Genomic DNA, 12424 nt, shown 5'->3' on the forward strand with positions numbered 1-12424 from the left:
TTTGACTTTGTTCCAGACATGTTCATTTAGCAAAGTATATGTGGAACCTGTATCAACAACAGCTTTGCCTGTCCAGTTTCTTACAGTCAAGGGCACTTTCAGCTGTTGTGGGAGGGCTGTGTCAGTGCTTCCTCCAGGGATGCTGAATTTTTTTCAGGCCCTGCACAAAGAGATGGGAGGTGACACATGGCGGTGATTGTGCTGAATGGGTCACAGCGTTCACTGAAGAATGATTCTGGAGATCTGAAGATTGAAATGGCTGTGGGTAGGCTTGATTAGAGTGGCTTTGACGATGGTGGGGTTGCTGAGAATGGTGTGGCTGAGGGTTTTGTTGAGGGTGGTGTTGACCAGGGGGCTTGTATTTCTTGAACTGATTGTAATTTGGACATGAATATGGAGCATGACTGCTTTTACATCTCCAGCAGTAGACGACAGGGGGTGTTGTCTTTTTGCGGTGGTGGATCATTAGTCGTGAACATCTTCACTTTCTCTTTTTGTTTCACAACTTGTTTTTTCCGTTGTTCATATTGAGTCTGACTCACTCTGTCTTTTTCCAGTTGTTGTCCAAGCCTCACCAGTTCATCCACTGAAGTAACTCTGCCTCGGAGCTGGCTTGCCATATGGGGATTGATGTTTCTGAAAATCAGCTTCAAAACTGCACCTTCCTGAATTTCAGGCTTCCACCTCTGGCACAAGGAACGGTACCTAAAAGCAATGTCTCTTATGCTTTCACCTTCGCCTTGAACTCTTGTCCTCACTCTCTCAGTTCATCTTCATAATCTTCTGACAGAAAGGCAGCACGGAACTTTTCTTGAAAGTCTGACCAGGTATGGGTGTTTAAATGTATCCCATCCCACCAGTCTCTCGCTGTTCCATGTAGGACATTTCTCAAGGTCGCCATCAACTCCTCTTCAGTCAGCGGATTTAAAGCAAGAAAATCATTACATTTCTCCAAGTACAAGAGGGGATCTGGTTCATCCTCCATCTTTCCAAATGATGGAAACTGCAGTTTTACAGGACATTTTCCTGTTAACCGTCCCCTGACCTCAGGAAGAACGGGAGAATCATGAGGAGACTGAAGCACACCTGCTCTATCACTCAGTACAGTAGACTGGAGGCACTGACTCAGAGCCTCCTCCAACTGAACATTTTTGGGTGCTGCTTTAACAGGGACTGATGCAAGTGCAGATACATTCAGTGTTTGCTTCATTGTACCCCATTCCTGGGACATGGAATCCATACTTTGGGACAACTTCCACACATCGTCCTGCAGGTGATCGACTGATTGTGCGACTGGGGTCATGAACCCTTTGATGTCCTTTAAAATCTCTGTATGGTGGTGTGTTAAGCGCCAGTTAAGGTTTGCTGCAAACTGATTTCTCAGAAAGGTTGAATGTTTGTCCAGAGTTTCATGTAAGTACTGAAAGCGTTGTTCATATGTTTCTGTGACATTTTTAAATAAAGTTGTGACTGTTTTTTCAAGATCCTCCTTGTGTTGTTTTTGTGTATCCATTAGAATTTGAAATTTTTCCTCCAAAGTTTCTTTAATTGTCGTATCAGTGTCCACTGGTTCCTCCATTAATTCAGTCGTCCATAAAGATGAACTACCAGCCTGATTTCAAACTTCATCCTGAGATGCAACAGCCAGTGGAATGAGAGGTTGCGATAGATCAGGGTTCAATGTCACACACAAATCCATATCCAATAAGGAATATGTGGTCCTTTTCTCTACAGATGGCTGAGTTTGACTGCCATCTTGTTTTGATGAGGCCATTTCAACAGGCACTTGGGTGAAGAAGTCCATTCCTGAGAAGGGTTAATTAGAAGAGTGTGGCAATTTTTTTCCACAAATCCAGGGTTTAGTGAATCCAGATCTCTGGGGTGCCACTTTTGTAGCGTGTTTGACAAGGTTTTAATTTTGGGGTGCCAGTCAGAGTCAAGTCTGACAAAATAAAATTAAATGCAAACAAAAAAATAGTCAACCTGCACAAAATAGGAGCTAAGCAAGAGCAAAAAACAATCAAACAAAACAACAATGGGATTTCAAATATATATATTATTACAGGCATCAACCACACTGCAACAAAATGAATGTGAGCACGGTGTGTGCGTGGTTCACAGTCTGTGTTTGTAACTCCAGGTTTTTAGTCCCTTCTGGGAAAAGTACGCTCCGGTAACCCCCAACCCACAGTTCAATCCAGTTCAATTCAATGTTCAAATACAAAACAAAAACTCCGCTCCGGGTTTTACCGCGGGCCTCGAAAACAAATGAGGAAACAAACTGAAAGGAAAAACCAGCGTCTCTCTTCGCGGTGCAACAATCAAAACACAAAGAAACAAAAGACACACCAGGTACTCACGGTACCGAAGTTTTTAAGTCAGTCAGTAGGTTTAAGTCAGAGTTGGGCTTTTCTCCTCTGGCATCTCCTGACTCCAGGGAACAGATGATCCACCAGGAACAGGGAAATAACAAATCCAACAGGTAGCCGGCCTGACAGCAACGGACCTCCAGCGACGACGATGTCACACAAAATGGATATAACACAAACTTTTTCAAACACGCTCTATGCCGAGGTAACCTTCTCCTTCACTGACGTTTTTCCAAATGACTGTCCGCGCCGATCACCGGTGACGTGCACCTGTACAAATGCCCTTCCTGGAGGACGGCACTGTGGCTGTTTTCCATTGGAGTGTGAGATGAATGTGGGTGGATGACGGAGGAAGCAATGAATGGAGGTGTGTACAAAGGGCATTCTGACTCTGCAGGCGCTACAGCACTCAATATATTTGTAACACACACACACAGGCCCTTTCCTGAAAAGTCACAGTCCAGGAAAGGGCCTTGTGCAGTTCGATGCTTCTTCACTTCCTGTTGTCTTCAGCTCTGCACCAGGTGAAGCTACTGATCACTTGAAGAGGTACACCTGGCCTCAGTGCTGGCTTCAGGAAAGGGGGCATTTGGAGTCGGGACTGCTTGTGTGATTGTGTGTGTTGTGTTTAGTTACATTAGTTTTAGAGTTGATCTTTCTTATCATTAAGACTGTCTGTTGATCATAAATCCCTTAGTTTTGACTTTGTTGAGGTGTTTTAAGTGTTTTATTCGGTCAATTTGTGGATTATTGTTAGCCCCATAGGGCCGTCTTATGGTGGGGCGTTCTGATTGTTTACAAAAACAGAACCCTCTTAGGCAGAGGTCTTAAATGTTTCACATTGTCGTCTGGTTGGTGTGTGTGGTTATAACTTGCAGGTTCACTTCCCCTCATTCCTAAGACTATTATGTTCATGGTCATAGATGAGACTGCAGCTCTCAGAGTTGAGAAAAAGGAGATAAGGAAAGTGTTTTTTTTACAGTATGTCCTCCTGTCCTTAGCCATTATTCACAGAAGCTACACGGTATATTATTTTACATATTCAGCAAGTGTGAAGAAGTCCTGCAACAGCCAATCTAGTTTGCAATGACTGTGGATTTTTCCACTCCTGACTATGCATTTGCATAATGGAATTATGGGCTCAGCCATGCTATGTCTTTAGTGGACCATTAGGCAGGCCTTTACTGGATTGTAATTAGTGGCTTCTGCCCTTCACCTTCATTAGCATGCAAATGAAAATTCTGAACACCAAGAAATATTTGGCACATTGGGAGAAAAAATGCCAAAGTGATTAACAGGCAATCCGTGGTGGAATTGTCCATTTCTATCTATTACAGTGTAGAGCACTTGAAATAGGACATTGCAGAGTGGTTAAGTCCTAACAGGTTGATCTGAGCGAGCAGCTGGTTAGAATGAATTTTGATGACCTGATTGGTGACAGAGAGTTCATATGGACTAACAGGTCTTTGGCCTTAATCTGAAAAAAATCAACCTGAGGATCTTGCTCGATATAAGTCTGCCTTTAAACCTCCAGTTAACTCTCTTTCTTTTAATAAAAATACATTTATAAAATGCTTCCAGTCCATCTTTTGTTACTCATTTCACACACAACACATTCCTGTCTGGATATTTTTAACACCTTCCTAATAAGACTTTGTACTTGAACTCCTTAACCATCTAGCAGCATTTGCAAGTCTAATGCACTCATTTGAATTAAATGCTGCTTACCATGAATACAATTGAACCTTCAAGACAAGTCAGACGAGACCCTGCCAAAAGTAGCCCTCGGCATACACACATTAATCACAGGAGGGAGCCGCCGGGCCGGCTTGGTGAAAAACATCCTTCCAGCGGTGGCACATGCCAGCGAGAGGTGAAGCCCGAGGGTCGCTCTCCTTTTGTTAACCCTGTCTAATTAAGAGTCGAAAGTCAACACGGAGAGACAGGTTGAAGGCAGTGCTGGACGCTTGACTGCAACAAATTACTCACTGTATATAGCTGTAAGTGATTTAAATATGTAGAAAGCCATCTGTGAGGATAGATAAGTCGGAAAGTACAGCTTATAGTTTAAGCCATTTATTCATTAAACATAATTTTCTTTTGTGAAAGGGGAGCAATCAGTGTCAGCCGTCACTTATAGAAGAACATCAGGAACATTATTCAAAGGTTTCTAGTCAATTATATGTATTATAAGAATCGTCACAAAAGCCTCCTTTTGATTCACAACATGGAGCACTCAACATAAAAGGTTATTTAAGATGTGGTTTCACATCCTGGCCAAAAATTTGTGCTAGAACACACTGCAAATACTCCAGCCGACGGCCAACCATCACGTTCTGCACGTGTGAGAGGAATTAAGGCGACGATAGTCAGTTATGATACGAGAAGACCATTTTCCCACAGCTGTCGTGCACCAGTCGTATTATAGGTAGCCTACTAATGGAGAATAATGTCTGATAAAAAGTTGAAAATGACGCTGCCGTTGTCAGCCCTGTTGGGTCTTTTAGTGGAAAAAGGAAAGAAGAGGCAGAGGCGACAAATAAGGAGAAACTGGGTGAAAGCATGGATACCACAGCGGCAGGCTCAAGGGGCTTTCCAGAACCTGTGTCGGCAACTGGAGTTACATGAAACCTCCGAACTGCCAATCACCAGAGATTCCTCTCACCGACCGCCGGCGCCGATTCAACATGTAGCATTGGCCGAAAAAAGGCAGACAGGGGCCGACTGGTGGCAACGGGGCCGGACACATCGCAAAAACTAGGGCGATGACCACTTACCGACTTTCCAACTAGGACCGACGGCCGACGATCTCCTTGGTTTGTCAAGGCCTTAAGCTTCTTATGTAAATACCATTCAGGAATTATAGTTTCTTGGAGGAAGTAAAGTTAAGTTTTCTTCATGTAGGGTGATTCAAAATGAAACTTTCAAACTTAAATAAGTAACTGTTCAGTTGTCTTTTGCAACGACCCCACCTGACTGATAGAATAGATGTCGTATCACTTCTTTATCTTTTGATGCTTTACTAAACTTGATCTCTAATTACAGATTCTCCATGAAGACTGAATCTGAAGGCACAGCATTCGATTTAGGTATCAGAGGTGTTCTGGTCTCTAGTTGTAGGTTTTTGTTTGTGGTACGTGTAATGTTGCTTATATAGTTGTATGTAAGAAAGCAAAAGAGGCAGAACATATCATGACTAATTCTAAATGCAATAACAAACATAATATAAGACATTGCATTGTAATGCAATATAGATATCACGATCTAATGTAGCATTAAGATTCCACTAAAATCAGAGATAAAAAAAAACATTCACAACTATTAGAAAACCTTGTTCAAAAATGTTTTTGTTGTTGTTCTTGTTTTTTCAGTTAAGATCATTTCTCAGGATTGTGCGGGCGGGGCTACTTACATGTCAATCAAAATTCCCTCCATTTATTGTGTTCTGCAATGTCCGAGTTGCTGCTCAAAGCACCCTGGGATACCTAGCCACACTTACATGCACACAGAGAAACCTGATATTTCATACCCCTGTATACATTATAAAGTATTATGATATTATAATAAATATCCTGGTTTCTGATTACTGCATTTTATTTGTGCAGGCGCCTGTGATGGTTGTTTATTACAACACAAACCGTGGACATTTTTAAATATGAGACCACTGAGGCTTATTGCAGGCTTAGCACTATAAATGCCAACGATACCAATGGGAGAGAGCGGCAACTCCTCAGTACTTTCCAGCATGACCTGACTTGCTCCACCATACGTGTTGGGAAACCAGCGTCCTGTAGCCCGTTCTCTGCAGACTTGAATATGTCAGCATTTCGATGCTTTCTGCCATCTAGACTTACACTTGCACGGTATTTATTTATTTCATTACCCAAAGACTTGAAGTTTCTTTGTTGCTCAAAAAGTAAGATATGTCGATCGGCTATCCCAGTTTCTGAAATTATGTATTGACCAGGGTTATCATTTAACTTACAAATATGGAAGCTTTTTGACCCACTGCGCTGTAGTGTTTACCCTGGGGCAGCTATGGATCAGTGCTAGAGACGGTCGCCTCTCAACCAGAAGATATGGGTTCAATCCCCAGCTCTTGCAGTCACATGTCGATGTGTCCTCGGGCAAGTAAACCTGCTGCCCTTTACCTGCTGAAAACCTCAAAGTTTTCTTAAGTGTTTGCAGCGCTCCTTATTTTTCCCCACGCATGCTGCAGTTTTCTTTTTGAATAGCAGCAGAAGCAGCAGCACATCACTTACAAGTTGTGGTCTAAAAACATTTTCTGGAGATTGTTTTTTACAGACAGGCAACTACAGTAAGTCGCACTGAATAAATTGAATTTAAACATCTTAAGTGTTTGTAATGGTGAGGGTATTATGCAGACTCGTCAAAGAGGGAGAATTCTAAAGTTGTCTAGCTGGTTTATGTCAATGCACAATCAGAGATTCATTTGTAATAGATTTTAAGGATGAGAAATAAGCCTTAAGACTTGTCGTTTTTTAATTCTATGTCTGAAAACTTAATTGGATTGGTAAATAATTAGATATCAAATTGCAACAGCACTACAGCCACAACAAATAAGTTATTTTCAGGGACAGAGGATTGCTGTGCCTTCATCGTCCCAAACATTTCATTTATGATACGATACGACTTTATTATCCCCTTGGGGAAACTTGTCTTTGACTCAAAGTGCTGCCAAACATTCAGTTGCTTCCACTAGAATCAAAAAAACAAAAAACAATAGAAAAAAACACATCCACACATAAACAAAAAGGCACATGCCAATGCAGAACAACACAACATATATTGCACATTACCCATATTGCATGCTTTGAGTAAGCATGAGAGATAAAGTAACAAAGGTAAGAAAACTATCAAAAGCATACAGGGACACCATGACCCTATAACACAACCCTCACAGCCTTATGAAACATTATTCAGAAATTTGATTGATGAGGGATTTTTAAAGCGGTTCAGTTTACATCGTAGGAATTCAGTTTTGTAGCGCTTTGGCGCCTACCGCAACTGCACTGTCGTAAAACACAGTGCTGTTATGCCTACCTCATTACTTCCACTCTTAGACATTTTGCTTTTGTCGACAAGAAGAGGAGCGGTGTTGTGAGAAGCCTGAGACCCCATGTCGACTGACAAGATACAGTACTTTTTCCAGATTGCTAACAGGCCCAAGACAACTTTTGATGTGAGATGGATTTCTTTATTTATTTCTATGCAAGCCTGAGACATAATTTTGGTTAAATGACTTTCTGCATCCGTTAAAGCTGCTAAACATGAGACGACGATTCTGCTCAGTTAACCCCCCTCGGTTACCCCCCGGTGCTCTTCTGTCTCTTAGCCTCAGTCATTGTATCAAACAGTACAGAGACGAGCTAACTGGTGAGTGCCTTAAAGCTGTACGCTCTTCTCGCAAGAGAACCACAGCCCACTGCCAAAGTTACATAGTGCTTTAAACAGCCAACCAGGCGATCAGTGGAGAGATGACATCTGCCTTGATGAAAGTTGCTGTGTTATTAGATCGACTTTGAAACTACTGTTCTTAGGTGGAGAGGTAACATGTTGTTGCTTTAACCAGCGGCAGATGTAAGAGGCATAACTACAATTACAGTGTGTCTTGTTGTTGCTTTTTTTAGCTCATATATTTCAGATTGTTTAATAACCTGCTAAAAACTCCCCACAGAAGTGTTTAATAAAGAATTGATTCATGGCCCTTTTTGGTATGGATTTCTTTGGTCAGAAAGGTTTTTCAAAAGTAAATGAATAAAAGTTGATGTATGATTAGAGTATGGAACATGATTACTCTGCTCAGTGTTCAAAAGTTCAGAAAACAAAAATGGCTTCAAAGATTTCTCAGAATGATCCATCTAAGATAGCTATCAGTCAGACCTTCCATGTTTTCTCATTATGAGATGAAGCTTCTCCAGTCATAAAAAAAAAATGGCCATCCCCCACCACTGTTCTCATACAGTAAATCAAGTATTAGAAAATTTTTAAGGTCCAGTGGGTACATTTTATTTCTTTATTTATTTTTCCACAAAAAAAAAAAAAAAACCCAATTGCATCATTGCTCAGAATGGACAGCCTGCTCAATAATTCATACAATTAGTTTTTCTCCTTAAGCAAGCTCTCTTGTTTCGGTAACCTGCCTCCACCTTCGCACTGGCCCCTGTCTTATTAATCAGCCCCCATCGATTTAGTGTTGAAACTAATTAAAGCCCTGACATGTGCAGTTGATTCCAGACATCTGTTTGTGTCACGAATGCAAAAGCACGCCCTCACCGCCACTCTCTAACTCACTGCCACTGACACCCGCACAGTAACTTGTTCTACTGAAGCTGACGAGAGCTGAGCACAACATGTTTTTCTGCAGATTCATCGCCGCCTAAAGGTGGTGGTGTTTGAATGCTAACAAGCATGTCTAAAATGTTTGCTTCTTTTGTGTTGATTCTTACACCCAAACTGAGGTGTTTTACATTGTTCTTTATTTCCATGTATTTCACCGAGGTGCCATGAGGTCCAGTGGTTAAGCAGTATAAATAATTAGTCCTACAGTCTTGTTGAACTCATGCTGTTAGTTGGGAGATGAGATATCAACCAAAACTTAGCACACTATAAAGCTGCTTGTATCAGTTATTGCATGAGAAGGCAGATAAAGAAAGGTAGTCTGGCATGTGTGAGATTTGTTATGTCAGAAGTCTGATAAAAGCACACTCAGACAGTCTTGATGTTTCATTAGTTTTGAGTTCCTTACCAAAAAATTTAAACTATTTCCTTTTTCCTTTAATTTCAAAGTGAAAACTTCCTTTCTGTTTTGAACCTGCAGATACTCTGCACAGTGAAGTCATCATGTGAGGGAAGAAGTAAAAACACTTCTTTTGAGCTGAGGGAGACAGCATTGTCTCCGACCCCCCTCTCCATGATTACTGTTTATGTATCCAAGTATAAATACTTTGTCACACCTCTTTCAGCACGTCTATTGTTTTGTGTTGTGCATTTCAATGAAGAACAATCAGTGTATGCTTCAGCAAACTTATTCCAATCCTGTTATTGTGTTTTTATTTTTGTATTCCAGTTTCACAAAGAATAGATTCAGTTAACATCCTTCACCTTACTTGCTGTCTCCTGGGTGATTATTGATTATGTTAACTATCGGCTTACCTAGAAATCTAAACCAAATTCTAGTAGGGCTGCAGAATATGTGTTTATATATTTCATCTTTTAACACACAGCTGTTTTAAGTCCTTAGTTCTGATTGGTTAATGATGTCATTCTAAGATTGTTCTGCATTTCCTCATAGCGGAGAAAGGAACTCAAAAGGAAGTAGATGTCACGAGCAGATTTGGCTCAACTGTGCAAAAGGCCACAGACAGTAAGAGTCAGTAATACGCTAATTATCTCACACATGATACATAAGAAGTCAAGGCTAAATAGATGAGTCTCTGCTCTAGGCTCTTCTTTTTTTTTACAGCAGCTCCATGTTTAAAATGTATAGTTTGTGCTGTAAATGTTCCTTGCCATGATAAACACTCATTCATTATAGTATAAACACGCATAACTAGACTCCATGCCCCTAAAATGAATATGCGCTACTTAAAGTAGCAGTGGTGGGTAAACAATTAGCGTATCCAGCCCTTCAATGATGAAGCTTCCCACTACCCCTATTAAGACATGGCATCTTTATACAGTTTATCCCCGCTGTTTTATGAATTCACAATTACACCTCATTAATGTGTCATTTGCATAATTACAAGGAATGGGGACACCATTCACAGTGGGAATACACACTACCTTGAAGGGGGGGAAAAGAAAAAGATGCGACACAGTGTTGTGAGCTGTAGCAGCAGAGATATTTAGATGTTGTCTTCGTGTTTTTCAGGTTAATTATTTATGAATTAACAGCTTAAAAATCCGGTACAAAGTTCACTTCTGAAGCAGTCGAAAGCAACCGGAATTCACAAACCTGAACATCCTTTGTTCATATTTTATTTGGCCTAATAGTTTCAGCTGCATTAATTCTCAAAATTTAATTCTGTCTCATCACAGGCATGAAATAGGGTGTAAAAAAAAAAACCCGCCATCTCTAATAAAAGCTATTTGAGGAAATTCAGCGAAAGAGCTTATTTGGCCTGCATGCACAGGTACTTTAACCCAGCCTCTCTAGGTTATTTGTAAGATAAATGAAAGCACAGAAACAGATGACAGGTCTTTAGCTCAACTATAAAATGCAATTAACCAGCAAATGAGGCCAGGCAAGCCGCTCTGACCATTCGGCACGAGCAACAGCTAGAGGGGAAGGAGGAGAATGGGTAATTCATAGCCAATCTGCAAACTGCTCCGCCGCCTTTACTCGGCTAATAAATAGCATTTGACGTTTTAACTGCTGCTGATTTAGCTATTCAAAGGTATTTAATTCAGATTCCTATGATTTTTTTTTGATTGCTTGCTAACAGAAATTATCAAAGATTTTCTCTTTCATTGCGGTACATTTGCCTGATGTTTGTTAAAAAGTATTTTTCTTAAACGCTCCAGTTCACCAAATAGGGAAGAATCAACTTTAAAGGGTTTAATACAAGAACTTCTGCAGCTCATATTTTTGCATGCTTAACAGTGCACAATCATGCTAACAGTTCTGGTTTAAATTCCCTTCATTAGAGAAAGGGTCATTCACTGGGTAGAGGGGAGAGAGCATATACTGCCACTTACAGAAACCAACCGGAAAGCACAAGGAAGCTATTCTCCATGTTCCTGGACAACAATAGCAGTTCCAGTTGACTAGTTTGTACATAATACATTATATTTTTGATGTTGTTTGAGAGTTGTTGTTGCTTCCTGGTACGTCACATACAGCTCTTCTTTATTGGAAACTAAAGTGAGAGTTAAAACAACTTGACACCTGAGTGTGGCACTCATTGGCGATTTAGAGCAGTTTGCTGCGTCGACTTAACATTGGTGCTAGAAGCTAAAAGCCTTTAGGAACAGTATAAATAGAAAAGGTAAGTGATATACTGTTTACCAGTATAGTTAGCATGTTAGCATCTACAAAATTGCCAACTAACACCTAAAAAGTTGAGGTAATTGGAAATGTCAGTATTTCTACTGTACATAGTCATTCACAAACTAGACAACAACAACTTTTGACCATAGACTATAAAACATGCTACAGTCATACCCCTAATTATGCAATTCTATGCTGACTTAATCACAATGGATGTGTTTTTTTTAAATTCCATTTTGTGTTTACTATTACAGAAATGAACTGAGACCAAAACCGTTACTTGAAACCGGCTGTAAACATGTTTGATTCTGCCGTCAAAATTGACATTTTATCATCAGACCTAGCAGGGATTCCTTTGCTCTTGCAGACAGCCCCAAATGGACGCTCAAGGAACTGCAGTTTTCTGCACATCTGCATTAGCTTACATTTTTAAGACCACCGGTTGCTGGTTGGTATTGACATGACGATGCTTAATGGTAATGGTATTTTAGACACATCTAGATTATTTCTCCAGGAATCATCTGGTATAGTGGTAGAAGTTTTACTTTAATTCATTCTTGATGTATCTGAAGGAAACATCCTTTGAGGACTGTGTGACTGAGGAAAAAAATCTGATACACAGTACACATTTGGGTCTGTTTCAGTTTCCATCCCTCAGTGTTTACTATATAATCATATCACATCAGCCTCGCTGCAAAGCAGGAATGCATTATGTCAGGAAAATGTACAGCTGAGTGTGTACCACCCACCTTTCCCTTCAGCGAGCAACCCACAGGCCCCAGTGGTCGGATACCTTGCCAAGGCCTTTTGTTCTCAGCCATAATACATCTTTATTAGTATAATCCCGCTGCTCCTGTGCTTTACTCACACTCCATTAGTCTTTATCCAAATCATGTAGTTACAAACAGACTGTCATTGAAGGCAGGCAGGAGAAAAACTCTCTGGACAGCAACGGTGGATAATTGCCTCAACTTTCCGACTAACTGTTTCGTTGAATGAAGTCTGAAAAGCTTTTGGCAACGAGACAACAAGCAGCCCACAT

The 12424-nt window shown here is 40.7% G+C and overlaps 1 protein-coding gene across 1 annotated transcript in view; it reads right to left on the minus strand.

Annotated features, from left to right (window-relative positions):
• Positions 1-219: 219 nt before the first annotated feature.
• LOC132978938 (secretory phospholipase A2 receptor-like) overlaps positions 220-12424 on the minus strand; it is a 36521-nt gene continuing 24316 nt past the window's right edge. The window contains exon 4 of the mRNA XM_061044319.1: positions 220-370. Coding sequence (XP_060900302.1) covers positions 220-370 — 151 coding nt within the window. The remainder of the gene's footprint in view (positions 371-12424) is intronic.

Source organism: Labrus mixtus, chromosome 1, assembly GCF_963584025.1.
Source record: "Labrus mixtus chromosome 1, fLabMix1.1, whole genome shotgun sequence".
Taxonomy (NCBI): Eukaryota; Metazoa; Chordata; class Actinopteri; order Labriformes; family Labridae; genus Labrus; species Labrus mixtus.